Source organism: Artemia franciscana, chromosome 6 (assembly GCF_032884065.1).
Source record: "Artemia franciscana chromosome 6, ASM3288406v1, whole genome shotgun sequence".
Classification (NCBI taxonomy): Eukaryota; Metazoa; Arthropoda; class Branchiopoda; order Anostraca; family Artemiidae; genus Artemia; species Artemia franciscana.
Window position 1 is genome coordinate 10519415 of NC_088868.1, and position 22095 is coordinate 10541509.

At 34.1% G+C, this 22095-nt stretch overlaps 2 protein-coding genes across 3 annotated transcripts in view; both read left to right on the top strand.

Moving 5' to 3' along the window:
- Window positions 1–2901: 2901 nt before the first annotated feature.
- Window positions 2902–22095, top strand: part of LOC136028025 (zinc finger protein 681-like) — a 32305-nt gene continuing 13111 nt past the window's right edge. Inside the window, exons 1-3 of one of the 2 annotated variants that reach the window (XM_065705598.1) lie at window positions 2902–2993; window positions 15760–15904; window positions 16884–17051. In XM_065705598.1, the coding sequence (XP_065561670.1) occupies window positions 15862–15904; window positions 16884–17051 (211 nt within the window). In that variant the 5' untranslated portion in view covers window positions 2902–2993; window positions 15760–15861. Of the gene's footprint in view, window positions 2994–6935; window positions 8762–15759; window positions 15905–16883; window positions 17052–22095 lie in introns of those variants that run through there. The other variant, XM_065705597.1, reaches the window with a different exon arrangement.
- LOC136028482 (uncharacterized) lies at window positions 6945–8414 on the top strand. Its single transcript, XM_065706325.1, has one exon. It carries the CDS (start codon window positions 6945–6947, stop codon window positions 8412–8414), a length of 1470 nt encoding a protein of 489 aa, XP_065562397.1.

A 22095-nucleotide genomic window follows, 5' to 3' on the forward strand; every position in this document is an offset into this window, starting at 1 on the left:
TTTTGTAAGGTTTTGCAGCATTAGCATCAACAGCCACCCCAAGCAGTAAAAAAACTTGTCTGAAGGGGTGGCAAGAATAATTTAAAAATAATACAGGACTAAATGTGCCCGGTTTTCTTATCTAGTATTGTCGTAAAACAGATATCAACTTTGTAATAAATATTTAAACACTACACAAATCTTTTATTGCTTGAAATACCCTTTTCCTCATGGGATACAATTACGGAAAAACACACCTGAAAATAAAGCAGGGCTGAAAATTTTGTAGTATTTTATAGGAAGGCATGCAGATTTGTATTTTTAAGCTTACAATTCGTAATTTTTTCCTTCGATTTCAGTCCGAGTTCTTACCAAAGAGAAAGGATTACTCACAAGAAATTGGTTTTAGTGTCAAGAAAAAAACAACAACACTATCTGTTTTAGACGTTAGATGATGCGTTTTTAAGGCATTTCACTTGTACAAAATGACAAAATAACTAATAATGATGTGACAGAGCTGCTAAAGTTTCCAGTTTTTAAGCGTCTGAGATTCATTCTTACAAGCACCTCCACCACAAAGCAGCCTATTCTTCAAATGACATCTAGATCTTCGAATCTGAATAATGATCGTCGTTTCGAAAATAAAATTCAAAATAGTGTATTTCTTAAATTTCTTCTTCTTATGTTTATGAGGTCTGTGGATCAGTATGATGTCCATTCACCTCTTAGGCATTACAGGAATACCTTCACTGATTATTGAAAGCTTCTGGCAATATTCCTAGAAAAAAATCTGCCGGTTGACAACAAGCAACGTGCTGCTAGTAATAATGGCGTCTTTTCAGGATTGATATCATCAACCTATAAATAATAGCTTCAAATTCATGTGACAGGGAGTAATTGATGATAGCATCAAAAGTAAAGGGGATCTTTAATTGATTGCAGTAATTCCTCAGTCTCCTGGAATCATTATCTCCTGGTATGCAATCAAATAGCACATGTTGAGCGTTTTCCACCTTCTGACAGCATTTTCTACGTAGTGGGGTGTGGTGGATTCCCCATTTAAAAAGGTCAGCGTTAAGTAAAATCGTTCCAGTTTTTAACTTAAAGTAGATCATATTAAAATCCTTAGACTTGAAAGGAGGGTACAAAAATCGTTGGTAAGTAATATTTGTTCTGGCTCTAACAACTTCTCTGTAATTCTTTGTTCTCAAATTTCTTGCCGGAGGGATCTCAGCAGCCTTATTTGCCAAATTATCTGCCATTTCATTATATTTGATTTCTTTATGATTAGGAATGTGAAGGAATGCCATACCACACCCCATTGAGAACAGATATCCAATCTTTTGGCGAATATTTTTCCGGTCATAATCATCAGCTTGATAATTTATCTTGTTGAGAAGATGAATTGATGAAAGGGAATCTGACAGGAACAAGACATTTCTTGAAGAAGTCCCAAGCTCACTTAAAGCATCTAATGCAAGTCGGACTGCAAATAATTCAGCCGAAAGTACTGATGAATTAATTGGAAGGGAGGCAAAAATATTTAGTTTTAGATCAGGGATACAGGCAGCTGCCCCAGCTTTAGAATCTTTAACAGAACGATCAGTGTAAACATGCATATAATTGAAAAAATGGGTATTCGCATAATTTTAAAAATTATCTCGACTTCCTTGGTTGAATAGCAGGATTTATTCTTTTTTAGTATACTCATGTGACACTCAATATGGGCCATCTCCCATGGTGGGGAATCCACAAAGGGAAAAGTATCCATCCACTGAGAAGACATCTCTGGAAACTCCTTTACAAAAAGATTCCAGGAAGATGATACCAAAATCATAGAGGGTAGGTTATGGAAGATTTTCTGGTATACATAATGTTGATTACCATATGCCTGTATTCTCGTGAAATATCTTTTTCTCTGAAGCAAAGCTCTTTCTTACAAAGAGGTAATCCCTGACAGGTTTCTCATTTTAATTATTGGAGTATTCTTATGAAATCTTATAGCAATACGGACTGCAAAATTTTGCAATGACTCCAGCATGTTAAAAATCTGTGGCGAGCTATTAACAAAAAATTGAATACTATATTCCATTTTTGCTCTTATATAAACTTTATAAAAATCTATCATTGTTTTAGGTGATGAAACCCATTTAGAATTAGCAAGTTGTTTAAGTAGGGCCAGTTTCTGGATTATATTCTTCTTGAGTGATTTGATGTGATCATGCCATCTTAGTTTGGAATCAAAAACAATTCCCAATAACTTCACTGAAGATTCATAGTCTATAGTAGAGTTATTCACAACTATATTTAGTATGGTTGAGTGTCTTTGTGTGGTAAGTAGGATTGATTTGGTTTCGGAAGTGGAGATAGACAAACCTAAGGCTTCTGAGAAGCAAGAGATTATGTGGATATCTTGTTGAAGATCTTTGACTAAATCAGTGACGTTTCTGCCTGATTTCCAGATCACTAGGTCATCTGCTTAGAGCTCAAATGATGCATATTTTAATTGAAACTCAGATATATATAGATTAAACAGTAGAGGACTAAGGATTGCTCCCTGGGGTAAGCCTTCTTTAATAGGGTGATTGTGGCTCCTACATACCTAGCAAACTTTATCCCAAAATTTTAAACTTTTAAAAATCAATATGTTTCATCGACCAGATAATAAATCTGAAAATTAGTGGCCTCCAAGAATAGAGTATTAGTTTCTGGGTATTCGCATTCCGAAAGTTAGTGATGTCCGAGCATAGAACATTGGTGTTCGGGTATTCGTTTTATTGCGAAATAACCATGTCACTGAAAAAATTCTATGTCAGAGTGTTAGCTAAACTGCTAGCTATCGGTAAATTTGAAAGCGGTAGTGCCGCATAGCCTACGGCGAAATTATTTAAATTAATTTAGGGCTACTTATCCAGAAAATATGGGACGAAAACGGACCAACGTGGTAAAATTGAAAAATAAAATTTTGCCCAGGATTATTTTCAGATTTATTGGTAGTAAAAACTTTAATCTGGGTAAGAGCATTTAGAATAATTGGATTAGAGGCTATTAATGAATTCCCACCCTTTAATGGGGGTTCCCCCTGGGGGAAGTAGCACATTGGGTACTAGCCATCCACAACAGACAAACCATATAACCGAAACAGGGTCAACACCAGCACAAATAGGATTCTCATCTCCACAAACATCATTCTCACCTCCACACATAGCATACTCACCACCTCACACCCAGACATTTCCAGTATACTCTGGACAGCCCCATCACCCACCTAAAAATTTTCACTTACAATACCCTCAGTCAACATATCAGGAAACACAAGGGCCACACACAGTTTACTATGCACCCCTGCCATATACAAGCCATCAAGGTCATTTATATCATACCCCCCAAACCCAGAATTTACAATTTGTACCTTCAGTGAGTGTCCATAATAGATTTTCAGGGTTATCAGTTGATTATCCTCCCCTCCCCCAAGAAGAAGAGGAGGACATCACAAATGTCATAAATCCCATGGAGGCTGAAGGGATTAGTGAAGTACTAAAAAGAAATGGTAAGAGAAGTGGATCACCTCTTGAGCAAGAAACCTCTAAAACTGTTAAACCTCCTATAGTGGAAAGATTTTTACAGAAATCCAATACAAGGAATAATAGAATAGAGTCAACTACTGATTTTGTAAGCAGTGAATCAGTGGCTAATCTCACAGTGGTTTTCACCTCACAGGTAAAACTTCCATCAGACAGAGCAATCACTCTAGAGCTAAAGAAAATTCTTCAAACAGAAAAGTTTGACTTTTACTCAAACTATGATAGGAATAGGCTAAATGTATATGTCCAATCACAAACTGCATTGGATACTTTAATGAAAATAAAGAAGTTTGACAATGTTGAAGTAGCACCTGAAGAGAAAAGACAGGTCAGCTATGGTGTAATCAAGCAAATAGCACTAGATTACACAAAGGAAGAACTGATAACAGACCTCAGGGCAGAAACTAATATTGAGATTAAGGAACTAAAGAGGTTGAAAAGATACAATCGAGAGACCAAAAAATTAGAGGATAGCCTGAGTATTTGTGTTGCATTTGAGAGCAACTCTCTACCTCAGAGCATTTGGCTTTATGGAAGAAGAAGGAATATTGAGAGGTACAACCGACCAATAATACAGTGCTTTAAGTGTCAAAAGTATGGCCATACTCATGAAAAATGTAGGTCACCACATGCGGTGCGCTTGAGATGTGCAAACAAACATGCTTCAAAAGAATGTCCCTTAAAATTAGAAACAAAAGAGTCTGGAAAATACAAAAAGTATGTCTGTGCTAACTGTGCGAAAAACCATTCAACAACATCTGGTAGCTGCCCAGCCCGCCAACAAAACTGTGAAATCATAAAAATGTCAGTTAAAAATTGCGCTTGAGATGTGCAAACAAACATGCTTCTAAAGAATGTCCCTTAAAATTAGAAACAAAAGAGTCTGGAAAATACAAAAAGTATGTCTGTGCTAACTGTGGGAAAAACCATTCAACAACATCTGGTAGCTGCCCAGCCCGCCAACAAAACCGTGAAATCATAAAAATTTCAGTTGCCCAAAATTTACCAATGAACAGAGCAGCCAAGGCCTACCAAAGTTATGCAGATGCACTGAATAAGAAGACTGTGAAAGAGCAAGCCCTCCTCGAACCTAAAAAGACCCTTCAACAGCTAGTGTTATTTGTATCCAAAGTGCCAGAAGTGATAGAAATCAAGGAATTAGAAATGAAAGATAGGATTGTGAAGTTATGTCATCTTATGCACTCACTGTTCAAAGTTGATATCAATGTTGAAGAAGTTTGGAATCTAGCAAATAAATCAGAATGAAAGTGCTGTCTTTTAACATCCAATCTATTCTGAAAGGGAAAAAGGATTTACTAGATTGCTATTTAGAAAAAGAAAAAATTGATGTTGGGTGCTTTCAAGAAACATGGCTACAGCCCCAGCATTCATGTAGAGTTAGAAATTATGAAGTAATAAGAAAAGATAGAGCAGGAAAGTCAAGAGGAGGAATATTGATTTGTATTAAAAAGCCTTTAATGTTTCAAAAACTATATATTGAAGAAACTGCAAGTTCTAAAATTGAGATGGTAGCTTGCCGAGTATTCCTGGGCAAGAAGGATACAGTAGTTATTGTTAAGGTATATAACCCTGATGGAAATGAACCACAAACAGAGGACATATTTAATAAAGTGAAAAAAGAGATTAAAGACAAAGAGCCTTTTATAATTGCTGGTGACTTTAATGCCCATTCAGATGCCTGGTGTTTATGTGGATCTAATAATCGTAGTGGTATAGGTATCCTAAATGCTCTGGATAAAAATGATGATATTGGCCTAGTGACCCCACTTGGACTCCAAACAAGAAGAAATCCAATTACAGGAGTATACTCTACCATCGATCTGGCATTCTCAGCAGTAGCAATAATCAATCAACTAAATATTAGCTTAACTTCTGAACCCCTATCCCTTTCAAGACACTGGGCAACAAGACTAGAAATGAACCAGTATGGTGGAATGAAGTGTGCAGCCTAAGTAAAAAGAAACTCAACCAAGCTTCTAACAAATACAACAAGATTCTGACAATCGAAAATTATAGAAATAAAATATTGGCCCAGGCAGAATTTAGAAAAACAATAAAAGAAGCTAAAGAAGAATCTTGGAAGCAATTTGTTGAGAATCTCAGCTTCAGAGATCCATTTGGAAAAGTGTACAGCTTCATTAGAAAGATGAATAGGAGAGAATTTTACCATCATCCACAGGGGCCAACAACCTTCCAAGGACAAGTGATTGCTGATAGCAAAACAAAAGCTGAAGCAGGAGCAAGTCATCTCCACCAGACAATAGGTAAGAAAGATCCATTTGAAGGAACCAGTCTATCCTCAACAACTTTCATTAAAGCAAGAAAACTTTCTATAGAACAATCAAATTACAATAAACCTTTCTCAAAAGCAGAGTTTGAATTTGTCCTAAAGAAACTACCAGAAACTTCACCCGGCTGTGACAACATACACCCAGTTTTCTTTAAAAGGTTGACTGATAAATGGAAGGTTATTTTACTACAACTTAGCAACAAGTTGTGGCAGGAGGGCAATTTCCCTACAATTTGGAAGAATGGCACAGCTATCATGATCCCAAAACCAAATAAACCAAACAAAGTAGAAAACCATCGTTTTATAACTCTCCTTCCAGTTGGAGGTAAGATATATGAAAGACTAGTGAGATTTGCCACAGAGGAAGCTAACCTGCTGCAGGATATACAGACAGGTTTTCGCAGGGAAAGAAATACAGTGGATAACCTGATCAGAATGCAGAGAGACATCATTCATGCACTCAATAATGGTAAAGTGATGATTGCAGTGTTCTTGGATGTTAAAGGAGCTTTTGATAATCTGGTTCACAGACAGATACTAGAAGGTCTGTCTAAAGCAAAAATTAGTGGAAATCTGATGAAATTTACACTGAGCTACCTGTCAGATAGGAAAATTGTTGTGACCGTAGGACAGGAAAGATCAGAAGAAATAGGGGTGGAAAGAGGTGTTCCACAAGGTAGTGTTCTTGGGCCAGACTATTATAATGTTGGAGAATTTGATATCCCCCTAGAAGACAATAACTGCAAAGGAGGAATCTTTGCAGATGATAATAATATTTGGACACTCCAAAACACAGTAGAAGAAGCAGAAAAAGCAGTCCAAGAAACATTGGCTCAAATAGAGTTATGGTCCCTAGGAATAGATCTTGATTTTGAACCATCCAAAGCTAAAGTTATGTTGTTCACACCCAAGAGGAATATTAGGCCTCCCCAACTTACTCTATTTGGAGAGGAACTGCTAGTAACCAATTGTCATAAAGTCCTTGGAATATACATTGATGATAAACTTCAATTCAGCCAACATATCAAATATCTAAAAGAATCCTGTCAAAGCGACTGAACTTGATGAAGATGCTTTCGTGTGGGAAGCATGGTGTCAACATAGTTACAGCAAGACAATTCTATATCAAATACATTAGACCTAAAATTGACTATGGGAGTTTGATATACAGCATTGCCCCAGATTCCACTCTCAGAAAACTTGATTCAATACAGAATACTGCTCTAAGATTAGCATTTGGAGCTCACCAGAGTACCCCAATTTCTTTTCTCCTGAGTGAGTCTGGTGTGGAGAAACTCAACACAAGAAGGGAAAAAATGCTTATAATGTACATGAACCATCTATGGAAAACAGATCTCAATCACCCAGTTAAGAAACTGATAATTAAACCTGGACTGACCCACACTAGAAATCACCTTAGGAAAAGGAGGCATCTGAATCCTTTTGAAAAATTTGAAGAACTACTTACTCAGGAAGGTATAGAAGTACCTATTACCCAAATGCTACGTTATGAAAAACCACCAAAAATTCCCCCTTGGGATTGGGTTGAGATTGAGTGTGAGATTGACTACATGGAAAAAACAGAAAACAACCCCCTATTAATGAAACAAAAATTCCTCTCAGTATTGAATAGCAAGTATGAAGAATATGTGAAAATATATACAGATGGTTCAAAAACAAATGGCTTAGGAGTGGGCTGCTCAACAGTGGTTCCCGAATTCAATACAGAGATAACAAAGCCACTTAGCAAAGAATCAACTGTTTTTGAGGCAGAAATAAAAGCAATTGAAAGTGCACTAGAATGGGTAATTGAAAAAATTAGTGAAAGTGATCAAAACCAAAATAAGTTCCTCATATGCAGCGACTCAAAATCAGCCCTCCAATCCCTTAAGAATTTTCCAAATAAACCAAAGGATGAGGTCCATAAGTGTTATAGCTCTATTCTGAAGATTTGTGAGAAAGGAGTAACAATACAATTTTTGTGGTGTCCAGCCCATGTGGGGGTGGTGGGTAATGAAAGAGCAGATAAATATGCCAAAAAGGCAGCACAAAAGTTGCTTCATACACCTCCTACAGAACCATATAAACAGGTTAGAGAGATGGTTAAAAGTATTTACCAAAAAAATTTTGAGGAAATGAGGGATGATAGTAGTAACATAGCTCTAACCCAGAAAAAGAAACCTGGTTTTGATTTGAAAAATTACGGTAGATTGAAAAGAAAATACGGTTGCTTAATGTTCCGTTTTCGGTCAACCCATGTAGGCATTAAGCATAGGCTGTTTATCATAGGCAAAGCTGATAGTCCTCAGTGTGATAATTGTAGTGAGATAGAGAGTATTTTCCATTATGTTGTTGATTGTAAAAAATATGAAAATTTAAGAAAAGAAATGAGAATGTTGTGTAAAGAGGAAAATCTAGGAGAGCTTTCAGTGGGGCTTGCACTAGGAATTGTGATTGATGACGAATCTTTGAAGTATAGGATTATAGACTTGTTTATTAAGTTTATTTGTGAAAGTGGTAGAGAAAAGAATTTAATCTGATTTTGATAATATTGTAAATGCTATATTGACAGTGATGTAATAGGGATTGATTTGTATGTGGACTCTATTTGACTGAGTGTTTAATATTGATCTAGGCACTTGATGAGTGATTAAAAAAAACAAAACAAAAAAAAACCTGCTATAAAGGAAGATTATTTGTTCTTTTTAGTTTGAAGCTGAGATGAAATAATAATTGCTATATTGAAAGTAGCTGTAGCTAATGGTGAAGTGCCAAAAAGAAAGGAAATTAGTCATATTGAAAGAAGTCTCAACTGGCATTGCTGTCAAGAGGAGACTCAAATCTCTCGGATCAGACCAGAAAATATGTGAATAATTAATGTTTTTAGGTAGTATAATAGAGTAATTATAGTAGATTGAATGTCAAAAAATGGCAAAGTGGTTAAAGTGTCCGAGTACCGGGTGCTTTTCTTCTATTTTGTCCTAGATCTTGTGATATAGCTATCATTGTTCCTTTTGCAGATTTGAGGGGCAGACTAGCCACACAAAATTTAATTCTGCATGAGTGAGGACAATAGAAGTGTGGATTTAGTAATTATTTGAAGTGTTATCAAAAAAGGAGGAAACATAGCATAAAATACAGATTTAATGATAGGCTACTAGTATAGCTACATTTTTTTTTCTTTTGTATGCTAAAGAAAGTTCAAGGAGAATTTGTAATTTTTGCCACATATTTGTGCTTGAAGTGGGAAGGGGTTAGAGAAAAGTAAATTGAAATGCTTTTAAGAATAATATAAGCAGTTGTTGTAGAATTTTTTAATTAATTTTTCTGAACTCATTTAGGCTAGGTTTTATATGAAATGTAAATTTCTCTACTTGGTTTGTAAACAGGAAGTCTAAGAAGGCAAATTTTATTAGCCTTGTTCAGAAAACTGATAGAGAGTTGTAATTTAGGCTATATTTTTGAATGTTAGAGCAAGGGGGTAAAGAAAAATGAAGTACTTTTACAAATGTAATGAGTTCTTAGAATATTTTATGTTTGAGTAGGCCTATTTACAGGATATTTTGACAGCTTATCTGAACTGCCCCTTGTATATTGCTGCATTGAATGTTGGGTAAAGAGGGGTTTATTTGATCACCAGGGGTTTGTGTAGCCTACTCAAAGACTATTTTCTTTTGATACTACTTGCTGCCATTGGCTTTAGAACTTCGTTTTTTTGTCTATCAGCACTCTAAATCCCTTTCTTTGGGACTTGTCTTAAGCACTGTTTTTGGCAGTGAATTGGGATCAAATATGTTGTAATTGGGACAGAGGATAGTACCACCAAAGTAAAGGTAACTGTATTTCTTTATGTGGAACTCAGGTTTCTAATCATGTGCTAGTGTTTGAATTTAAGAAGGTCACAGTGTAGGCCTTGGTGGTTTATGGGTCCAAATAGCTTGTAGTTGTCATCATTGAAAGTACATTTTGTTTCCTATGCTATTCTATTTACCATATTATTGATGTAGCCTATATCATTAGTGACAGATTCTGTCAGAATTTCAGGACTCATAACCTGCTCAAGGGTTGTAGTCACCCCACTGAGGTAAAACTAGTGGGTCTGTAGGCACCTTTTTTGGTATTGTCCCGTTTCTGAAATATTGGTGTAACATGGGGTCAGCTTGTCTAGTATAAGGTTATTTTTCTCAACTGAAGCAACAGTTTAAATGTCTTACATAGTGGAAGTGTAATTTTTAGGTAATCTCATTTAGCAGTCTTGAATATAATTTCTCAATACTAGCAGACTTGTTGAAATCTTGTGCTTCAGGTCATTTTTGGATGACTGGAAGGGAGAAGTGAAAAGGTAGAATATGCTTTGTTATTTATTAGAGGAGGCCACTTGGAAGAACACTATCTGGTAAAAGCTATAGAAATGTGTAGTGATGTTGTAGGATTTAACATGTCAAATAAAATATCTCTGAGTTTTTAATGAAATCTTGAGTGATTCTCATTTTCCTGGGCTAAAAAAGGAATGATCCTTCATCTAGAGTTTCATCGATTTAATTAACAGTCTTGTTTATTCCTTTGGTAATCTTGTACTTAGGGAAATACCTTAGCACTTAGACAGTGCCTGATTTTTGGCATCTATTTTGTAAAATGAAAAAAGAAGTAAAAAATTTACCATTATTTGTGGTAAAATCATATTAGCAGATTTTTTTCTACGTTTAAAACTAAAAAATTAACCATTTTACTTAAAAAACCTATCATCCTTTTAAATTAAATAGCTATGTTCAGTAATATCATCTATATGTTATTTTTCATTTATTTATAAAAGCAACCAAATACAAGTAAAAAATTGGTCTGTAACACTTTGATTAACTAAGAACTGGATCATAATAGTAGCTCATTCAGCCAAATTCACTGTCATTAAGACCATCTTCGACAGGATCTGCAGGCAAATCTAGCTCCTTTTCTTCAGACTCTCATTTAGGTGATGGTGCCTGTTCTAAAGCCACCCAACCCTGAACAAAAGTCCTGAATAAGCCCTGAAAATTACATAACAATTTCTACATCTGTCCTCTGCTTGTCTCTTCCTCAGAACCAATTCTGTATTTATCTGCAGATTTTTTTAAAAGAAAGTGCTGAAACACAAGGGTCATTAAACTAAAATAAGAATTTCTTATAGAGGCTTTTGTCACAACAACTCTTTCAGCAGCAAATGGTTTAAAAGCAGACTAAATCTTTGAAAACAGCAGTGGAAATTTCAATTTATAATTGACTGAGTCCCCTCCAAAGTTTATTTGATCACCCCTTCCACATGAAGTGCCTCTAAAAAAAAAAAAGAGTAAACATTTATGCATTGAATCCTTTTGCGTCTTCACTCTAGGGAATGCTGTATGTTTGCTTATGACTTAAACAGGAGAGTGTGAATTTCAGTTTTCCTTTTAATGAAGATCTGGAATTATCAAGGAGGAAATCAAGGGTGGAAGCTGGGTCCTAGGGAAACAGCATAAACGCAGGTTTCTCTATCATGTGAAATTTTTTAAGTAAAACTGAAGATATTGATTCTGCTTTGGTCTGCTACATTGTTCAACAGTTAGATCTTTTAGTACTTTTGCTGAGACAACTTTTATATCTGAAGCAAATGGCTTCCCATATTCTTTTTGGAAAGGAACTGAAATTAAACACATCTAATAACACAGACCCTTTTCTAAATAGAAATACTAGAGATATTCCTATCAACCCAATCTACAATAATTTCAAATTAAAGGATTCAAATAACATTTGTTTTCAGTTTAGAACCACCGATTTAGAACCAGTGATGAATCTATTATATCCCACTGAAAGGAAAATTTTAGGGTTAACAGTGCTATATGGGTGCTGTGGGGGGTGGTTCTTTTGTTGCAAAAACATGGATTTTAATGAAAAATGATAGTTTCTATAATTGATCCATTAAAAGCTGTACTTTATCCCAAAAAGGGGGGATAAACGCCCTAATATCAAGGAATATTCTATTTTGCTGTGGAAAGCAAGCTTTCTTTACAAAAAAAAAAAAAAAAAAAAAAAATAACAGTACAATTGCTAATTACTTCAAAAACGGTAAAAAGTTAGACAGAAAATGGGTTAATAATTGGGCAGTGACTTGACCAGATAATTGCATGCTGTAAAATCCCCCCAAAAAGGCTTCACACATGTATCTAGATTCTTAATGAATGTCCTACTTTTGCCAGAAATCCCAAGAAAACAAGGGGAATTAAGCATTTCACAAAATTTTGGTGGGGCCCGGGCCCGAAGCCTCCCCCCCTGCGTAAGTGCCAGATCTGACCACACTTTTAATGAAAATTAGGCCATTAGACAACCCAAGTCAATTGATAAGCTGGGATTTCTTGCTCAATCTAATAGGTGAATATTCTTTCATTTTTCAATAATATTCTTATTATTTTCTTTGTTTGTTATATTTCAATAATGATTGTAGCCTTTTATTGTCTTTAACAGCTTACAGAACTAATATAATGTTAATTCAGCTAATATTTCACTATTTTAAAACTATAATTATCTGTACTATAATATACTTTATTGTTTGGGTAAGTCAGACCAAGGGATACAGCTATGCACAAAACAAAATCTTGTCCAAACTTGTTTCTGCCAGCCTCTTTGCACTTTGGTGTTGTAAAAATTGCAAGGCATCATAAAATATATCAGTAAGATATGGTAAGATACCAGTAAAATATTTAGGCTACATTCTATAAAATAGGTAAATTATTTAAATTAGGTAAAATACCAAGTGTTCATGGTGTTCAATAAAATAGTTATCTTGTAGTATTATTTGTGATGTTTTTGAGTTGTTCAGCTTGTCAAATGCATAATAAGTTGCATCATTGCTCTTTGCATAGTTTGTTTCAAGAATACATGTGTCTTTATTTGATATGAATCAATTGAAAACAGTTCATGTTGAAAAATTTCACCTGTCGTTTTGTATGATTTAATTACGAAAGAACATTTTTTTTTGTTCAAATCACAAGGAAGGATTTTTCTTCATTTCACATTATATTATAAAACTTATCTCTTGACTATGACTGATACTGGATCTATATTTCCAGAGCTTCTTTTGGTTTTTCTTACTGTCATAAGCTAGCTTAAACTGCAGTATCTCTATCTTGTACTCTTTAACTTTCATAAAGGCGCTTAGTTAAGTTTCTTAGTTTGTTTTGAGCCTCTGCCTTTTCCTTCCTTTATTGCATTTTTTCAAGTGCTTTTTTATTTCTTTCCTTGCATCTTTGGGCTATGAAAGGGAAGGTTTAGGGCTTTAACTTGGGTTTGAATGACATTCAATTTTTCTAAAGTGTAAGTAGCTCACATTTAGGTCATCTCATGGTGGTTTAGTTTGCTATTTAGGTTAGCCCAAATGAGCAATCTTGAACTAGAAGTGAGCAACCTATGCATTCCTGCTCTTAACTGATTGTACTGTAATTCCCAGAAGTTCTCTTTATGTGATCATTTTTTAGTATAAAAAATTCACTTTAAGGATCAATTAATTGCTCTTTCCCACTGGGGTAAGCAGGGCTGGGAGGGGGTGAAGGGACGCCCCTCCCCCAATGTTTTTGTCACTGTAAAAATATTAAGCTGGTAAAATCTTGAAATGAAGCACCTTGACTTCTCTGATGTCCCTAAAATTCTTTGTTTGGATATATAAAGACCACAAAAATACTGACATGTCATCTACATAAAGTTCAAACTTGGTTGGTAAATGACACAGTTTTACTGACTCCTTCCATGAGTTTACAGACTGTGCCACAATTTTCTATTTGGCTAAACAAAGAGCATTAAAATAGTAACATGTGACCTATACCAAATTTTGAATCTTGATCAGTAAATGCAGTAGTTTTATCAACTCCTTTAGTGATTTTATGTATTGTATTTGAAACAGACATTATTGCTACTGTCTTAAAAAGTTTTACTGTTTTAAAAAGCAGAGTTGATAGAAAGTGTCAAACTTTAGCGTAAAGAGCGGGGTGTTGAGGAGGGAACAGCCCCTTTTATATACAAAGTAATTTCTGTTTGTTTTAAGTTTTAATGTTGCTCCTTACTTTCAGTTAAAAAAAACTTGTTTTTTTTATTTAATTCTTAAAATAAATCAAATATTTTAACTAATTTTATTCATGGGAAAGCTCATAAGTCTCGAATCATAGCAGAAATATCTGGAATTGCTCATTTGATGCTGCTCACTCTGGTCATTGGTCCTGTTTGCTTACCTGTTTCTTCATTTGTCTCATATAAAGTGATTGTTGGTGGTTTTGAGTTGATGGTGTTGTAGTTTCTTTGCTTTTCAGTGACTTTTCACTAATTTTTGATGATAGTTTTTTGCTAGAGGTAGCACTAATGTCTTCAGTGACACTGCCATTTAAACAGTTCACAAGTTGAAGCTCTGCCTACACTGTGGGATCAGGGGAGGGAAAAGTCCTGTGCTTTCTGTTTTTTACACCATACAATAGTTAAAGATTTCAGAATTGTCACTTAGATATGATCTGAATAGTTCTATACAGCCAGACTTCCCCAAAGACTTGGTTGGGGTTGTTAGTATAGCTGAAAAGACAGTCAGAAATGCATAAAATCAGTATGGGTTTATTCACTGATGAAAAATATCAAGACTCTTAAATCTGAGGAAGTGGAGGAGCTCTAACTCTCTCATTGACTCAATAATTAGTCATATTTCCCTTTTTTACTCAGTATAGATGGGTGATGGCCAAAAATGGGGATGGAAGTCCTTTGATCAGAAAGATAAAAGCTTGTGTGCTCTTATTAAGTACTTAAAAGTAAATGGAGGGTATTCAGCTCCCTTTTCATGTTGCTGTTATGTGCTGGTTACTCCATTAACCTCTTGCAGTTCTTTAATTACTTTGTTAGAATAGCCCTTTCACTGTGAATAATCAAAAGGTCAGAAAAATATATCCCAAAGGAGAATAGGACAATCAAGTCTCTAGGAAAAAGGTTTCAGAAATTGCAACTGGTTTTTTCTCACAGATACACTATAGCTGTAAAGATGGAGATGAAAAATACTACTATGCCATTACCTGATTTTTTTTACGGAGTAATATTAAGATAAGAATTTAATTCATTTCCCCTCAATCATATCCCTCCCCCCCCCACTAGCTACCTTATTTAAAAAAAATTCAGCTGGAGCTTATACCAAATATGCTATTTTTTAAACGGGAACTTGGTAAAGGTCAAGCAAAATCTGAACCTGGCGCAGCAATGAGCTATGTTGTAGTTTGATGGAGAATTTAGCCTAGTCCTCCTTGCCCTCTTTTTAACGTAAATTAGGCGTGTTGTATATTGTTTTTTTTTAAGTGGTACCAGAGTTTTGACATAGTATGTGAATGGGCTCTGACCCAGCCCTCCCAACGTCAAGACCCACTATGAATCTGATATATAAGCATGTTTTTTCCTTGGCATCAGGCGAAATTTGTCATTGCAAAATAAATCTACAATGATCCAAGTTTTTTCGTCAACGGTTTTCCTTGTATCCATTCTTAATTGTGTCTAAGGTTTCAAAAATTGTTCCTTCTACACCTTTCCAATTCATTTTGTTCTTGGATAAGCCTATTTTTTAATGAACTTCATCTTTTGTTTTGTAGATTTCGGTATACATCAACATATACACTTTTTATTGAAGATGTTTTGTAATTTATTTAGGTTTGCTATTATAATAAAAATAAAAATGAATATTTCTGCAAATGAGGCCTAAAATCTGACAATAGCATGTAGTTTTCTTGAATCCAGAGGTATTGTAGTTCTTGGTAATGAATGATATTCAAAGTATTTTCAATTACAATCTTTTTTTTTTCATTTGAAATGTTGTAAATTTTTAAAGCTTTGCCAACAAGTAAAGATTTCTTGCTTTTAAAGGTAGATGGCCCGAATGTCTCTAAGTGTCTGAAGAATTGGATGACCAGGAAGAGTAAATTCAATCAAGAAAGCCAGCTGTGACTTTGACTTGATTGATGAATAATGGACCAAACTAACCTCTCTTATCGTACAGTTGTTAAGGAAGGTAATTGATTCGTTACAATTATAAAAAGATAATACCTATCCATATATCTTATTCTTGATTGAAAAATACTCAAGGAAGCTAGAGGACGTTTTTTAGCAGTTGGTATTAGTGTTACTATTATTGTTTCTGTACAAGTTATTTTTTTCCTTTGGTGTGCTTAAAGAGGGGATAGGGAAACTGTCCGCTGTAGTTTAATTTCCGTTTCATGATTATAAATAGTATAATATATACTTCGCCTTTATTTATCTTTTATTCATCCACAGCTTGCGTATGCTTGCCTGGTGGGGAATTTTGGTCTTTTACTGATAGTCGTTATTATGAATATTCTCTTCCCAAGTATATGCTTAGAATCTATGGCAAGACCTATGGTGGGAATGTCTTTAGCTCTCTTCTTTTTGATATTTTTTCTTTCTTTTTTGGGGAGAGAAAACCCTCTTGAAGAGAATGGATCATTATATTTTATGACATTTGAAAATTAATAATAGAAGTTGACCTGTTAGTAAATGAGTCAGATTTGTCTATTAATACATAATTGAAGAAACTAAAGGCCCTTTTGTCTAAATAAAAATCAGATAATTTCGCCTGAAAGTATAGTAACTGATGTAACTCTATTCATTGTTACTGTGTAAAAAGTACAAGATTGTTGAAATTATCTGGAAGGACAGTTCTTTTACACTTGTTATTATGGCAAACTATTGATTGTTATTAATTTTTGAATGTTTCTAAGGTAATTTAGTTTTTTTTAAGATATTTAAAAAAATTTTAAGATCATTTGATTTTTTTTTTAATAGTTGAAGATTTGATTGTTATTTAATTTCTTTTAAATATATTTGTTTCTTTTAAGTATCTTTTGATTTTAGCTTCTTTCTTCATCTCAAAGTGCAATATAAAAGTTGTGTTAGATGCTAAACTATTGTAAAAGGAGCCCCCTTGGTTTCTTGTGAGGATTCTTATGTGATTTTACTTGTAATATTTCCAGAACCTGAAGACAGATCAGGTGATAGCATGAATACTCTCGGATGGAAGCCTTCTATTTTAGTGACTGATCAGGTAGACCATACTTTTTATATTTCTCAAGATATTACTGCAAAAATCGAGCCTGAATCTGATCCTGTCAAACGTGAGTTAGATACAAGCATTGTTAAAGGTATGTTTTCAAACATATCAAGCTTTACTGTATCCATTTGCGTATCCAATCTGGGATAATTATCCCTAGGCATTTCGAAAGAAATGAAAGATTCCTTGAACTTTCTTTCATGTTTACTTTTGTGTCCCTCTCTTATTTAGAAAGAAATATTTACTGTAAAATTCGGAATCAGGAGGATAGGACATAAAATGTTGTCTTCTAATTGTGTCTTTGAACAAAAAATCACTATAGCTATTAACCTCATGCTCTTGCCTTCTCTCTCTTACAACAGCTGAATTGGGTAAATGAATTTTTCTATGGTATTTTCTCTATTGCTTATATTAATAGAAATGTATTCACTGCATAAGAAGTTTGAAATACCCATAGCTAAGTAAAATGTAACTATGCAATATATTTTTTGCAATAAAATGGAGATCAGCAATCAAAAAATATCATTCTAGTCGGTATGGTTGAGCCAATTCAATATTTTTGAAGACACAAAAGTCATAAAAACTTTTAAGATTCATTTAAAAATCTTTTATTTAAAAGATTTAAATAAATCTTATGTTAAAGATTAAATTATATTATAAATATTAATTTATTAATAATAAATTTACAAATATTACAATCTATATTAAAGATATAAGATTTATCTTATATTTAAATAAATTAAATGATTTAAAAGATTTAAATCATTTATTTAAAAATCTAAAGATTTATTTATTAAAATTTATTTTAAGATTTATGCTTTGATTGCAGATTTTGCAACTTTAAACGGTTTGAATTTCGCCTCTACTGCGAATTTGAAATAATAGAGAACATTGACTGTTGTTAAGTCTTGACTTTTGCCTCACCAGTTGTGACCTTGTGTCATCAGGAGTCTAGCTTGAACATTATTTAAAACAATATCTAATTGCATAGGTCAAAGTTATCACCAGTAAACGTCCCTAAAATCAGTCCTCTTTTAGCATTTGATGTTGTGTAAAACTAGAATTTCAAATTTCTTCTGAATATTTTGCATAATTTTTTTTTTTTTTTTTTTTTTTTTTTGGACATGTTTGGAATGGCACCTTTACTTTTTCGCCCTTAGTTTTTCTCCAAACTGGATGAGTTTAATGTTTGAAGCTCAGGTATCTTCAGTCTACTGCCTTTTCCTATCAGAAAGCTAAAATTTAGAATCTATTAATAGATATCTTCCGTATGAAATAAATCTAGGTAATTTTGTCTGAGATCTTGTGAAAATAAATCTCAACATCCTAAATTATTGTTAAAATATGTATTGACTTTAATATTTCTAGCAAAAACTGAAAGAAACTATTAATAAGCCAGTTTTTGTTTAGCTTTTTAAAAGAGCCTTGCTCATAAGGTCCAAGAAATTAATTAGCGCTAAAAGCTTGACATTCCAAGTTAGAGAATCACGATTTCTTTTCTTGTAAATTTGTTATATACGATGGAAGTGGAATTAAATGTCAAAATATATTGCTGGTAAAAGGTGATATTTATATAAAATACTATATAGTAAATATAATAATATTATATAAAATATTATATTGCTGATAATATAATATGAAGGTAAAGATAACTTTAAAGGTAATATTTATTTCGACTTTTTTTTTAGTCTGGAGAGTGTCATTGTTGATAGTCTCCCACTTTATGTCTATGTTTGAAAAATGTTTTGAGTATTGAAAATGAATTTCCACTGTTAACGTTTACCCAAACAGCCAAGACTTCAAACTAGAAAAAAACTAGAAAAAGACTTCAAACTAGAAAAAGACTAGAAAAAAACTAAAAAAAGACTTCAAACTAGGAAAAGACTAGAAAAAAACTAGAAAAAGACTCCAAACTAGAAAAAGACTTCTCGAGTTTGATTTCTTAATGAAAAGTCCAATCATAGTTCAAATTTATCAGTACACTGGAAGTTTCATAAGGGAGACAAACTATTATAGCGTAAAGTATGCAAAAAAATTTATTTGTTGATCTGGAATTCTAAACACCTTAGAAATCAAGCTGGGAAAAACTATTTGATTCCAAGATATGGGAAAAGTTTTGACTTTTGCTTCTTTTTTGACTAGACGCCACTCAATTCATCCTAGGGACAAATTTTTCAATAGTCAGTAATACGAAGTAAAGTAATACGAATAAAATACGAATACGAAATAAAGTAATACGAATAAAATACGAATACGAAATAAAGTTATACGAAGTAATACGAAATAAAGCTTGATTGCTTGTACTGATGGATCTAAACACATAGGAGAAAAGGTTCCCTGAAATTGAACTTGTATAACTGAACCCTCTTGTAATTCAATCCCTATTTAACTGAACCTCCATTCACCTCAACCCTATACAACTCAACAGTCAATTTAATTAACTTCCACGTATCTGGATCCATTTAACTGACCTCGCTTTGTACTCTCTGTTTTACTGAATCCCCTTTTCACTGAACCCTGCTGTGCAACTCAACTTCTAACTAATTCAACCCCCCATGATATGCAACCCTCATTTAACTCAATCCTCATGCAAAAAAAAAACTTGGTGGGAAAAATAATCACAAGTTCTAGATACGTGATTGACATAACCAGAACAGATCCGCTCTTTTTGGGGGAGTTGGGGTGGTGTTAATTCTGAAAAATTAGAAAAAAATGAGATATTTTAAACTTGCGAAGGAGTTATCGGATCTAAATGAAGTTTGATTTCTGGATAGATATCGTGTCTAAGAGGTCTTATTTTAAATCCTGACCGAATCCGGTGACATTGGGGGAAGTTGGGAGGGACCTAAAATCTTAGAAAACACTTAGAGTGGAGGGATTGGGATGAAACTTGGTGGGAAAATAAGCACAAGTCCTGAATATGTGATTGGCATAACCGGAACGTATCCGTTCTCTTCGGAGGAGTTGGGGGGGGGGGGGGGTTAACTCTAAAAAATTAGAAAAAATAAGGTTTTTTTCCGAACTTGCGAAGGAGTGATCGGATCTTAATGAAATCTCATATTTAGAAGGACCTCGTAACTCAGATCTCTTATTTTAAATCCCGACTGGATCCAGTGTCATTGGGGCGAGGACCGGAAATCTTGGAAAATGCTTAAAGCGGAGAGATCAGGATGAAACTTGGTGGAAAGAATAAGCACAAGTCCAAGATATATTACGGAAATAACCAGACCGGATCCGCTCTCTTTGGTGGAGTTGGGGGGAGTAATTCGATTTTTAACTTACGAACGGGAGATCAGATTTTAATGAAATTTAATCTTTAGAAGGATCTTGTGCTTTAAAACTCTAATTTTAAATCCCTACCAGATCCGGTGACCTTGGGGGGAGCTGGAAGGGGAACCAGAAATCTTGGAAAACGCTTAGAGTGGAGAGATCGGGATGAAACTTGCTGGGAAGAATAAGCACAAGTTATAGATACGTGATTGACAATTGAGCGGATCCGTTCTCTTTATGGGAGCTTGGGGTTGTTAATTTGAAAAAAATAATAGAAAAATTGAGGTATTTTAACTTAAGAACGGGTGACTGGATCTGAATGAAATTTGATATTTAGGAGGAACTCATGCCTCAGAGCTCTTATTTCCCCCGGAGGGGGAAACCGGAAATCTTGGAAAACGCTTACAAAATGTCGTAGATACGTGATTGACGTAACCGAACTGGATCCGCTCTCTTTGGGGGACTTAGGGGATGGGGTTTAGTACTGAAGGGAGAGGAAAAATTAGAAAAATTGAGGTATTTTTAACTTACGAATGGGTGATGTTATTCATTGGTTTATTCTTGTGTAAATGTTTTTTTTTTGTGCTATTTAAATGCCAAATTTTATTTCTTTTCCCTCCTCTAAAAACAACTATCCTTGTGTCTTACTTATTTAAAGCTAGCGAAAATCATCATGTCCAGGGCCGGAACACACTTGAATCTCATAACTAGTTAAAATCTAAGACAAAGAAAATCAGAACCCATACTTGCCACAAATTTAAATATATGTTTAAGAAAATTTAACCGTTAATGCTGATTCGGGAAGGGCGGATATTATTCAAATTCTTGTTGATAGTAAAAGTTAATTGTGGAAACAAATTGGAAAATCTTAGAAAGTGTTGAAGGCGCTCATAACTTCATATTCTGTCTATTTTCTTTCTCCACTGCTTAAAGAGCACTAGAACATCTTAGGGAGCTGCTTAAAATCGTCTTAAAGCTAATACATCCATGTGGATTTTAATACTTTTGTTATCACAAGACCATCGTAAAATGTCTTATGGTACCAAAGTGTGATTTTAGTGTCATTTCTGGAGTGTAAGCCTTGAAAAGATATAAGGTCTACCTCTAAAATCTCTATGGAAGAAAACCCTTAAACTGGTGTTCAAAATTTTCCTCGTGAATACTCCCCATCCAAGTCCCGTTTACAAGTTTAAAATAAAACATAGTTTCGAAAAACTACGCAGTTAAAATTATTGCACAGGCACTATAAATATTTTTATAGCATAAATAATAACTTTAGTGATTGTGAACGGAACTTGAAAAAAATTTTCAAGCTTTTTCGTGTCTTACATTTCTTATACTTATAAGAAAAGAAATTTGGTAGCGATGTTTTTGTAACAACAATTTAAACTAAGCTTCAAGTTTAGTTTTCTTTTTTAAGGTTCTTGAATTGTTGCAATCCATTGTTAAAATTAAATAAAAAAACAAGTTTTTTTAACTGAAAGTAAGGAGCCACATTAAAACTTAAAACGAACAGAAATTACTCCGTATATGCAAGGGGCTGCTTCCTCATCAACGCCCCGCTCTTTACGCTAAGGTTTGACTCTTTCTCTCAACTCTTCTTTTTAAGACATTAAAAACTTTAGTCTAAAGAGCGGGGCGTTGATGAGGAAGCAGCCCCTTTCATATACGAAGTAATTACTGTTCGTTTTAATTTTAGTGTCGCTCCTTACTTTCAGTTAAAAAACTTGTTTTTTTTTATATTTAATTTCTGAAAGTTTTTGAATCAATGCATGTTTTAATTTTGGCTCTCCGCAGAAGAATAATTAAAACGAAATCTACATTTTTTTTTTTGCTAAATGGCTTTCTCATAATTTCGATCGAAT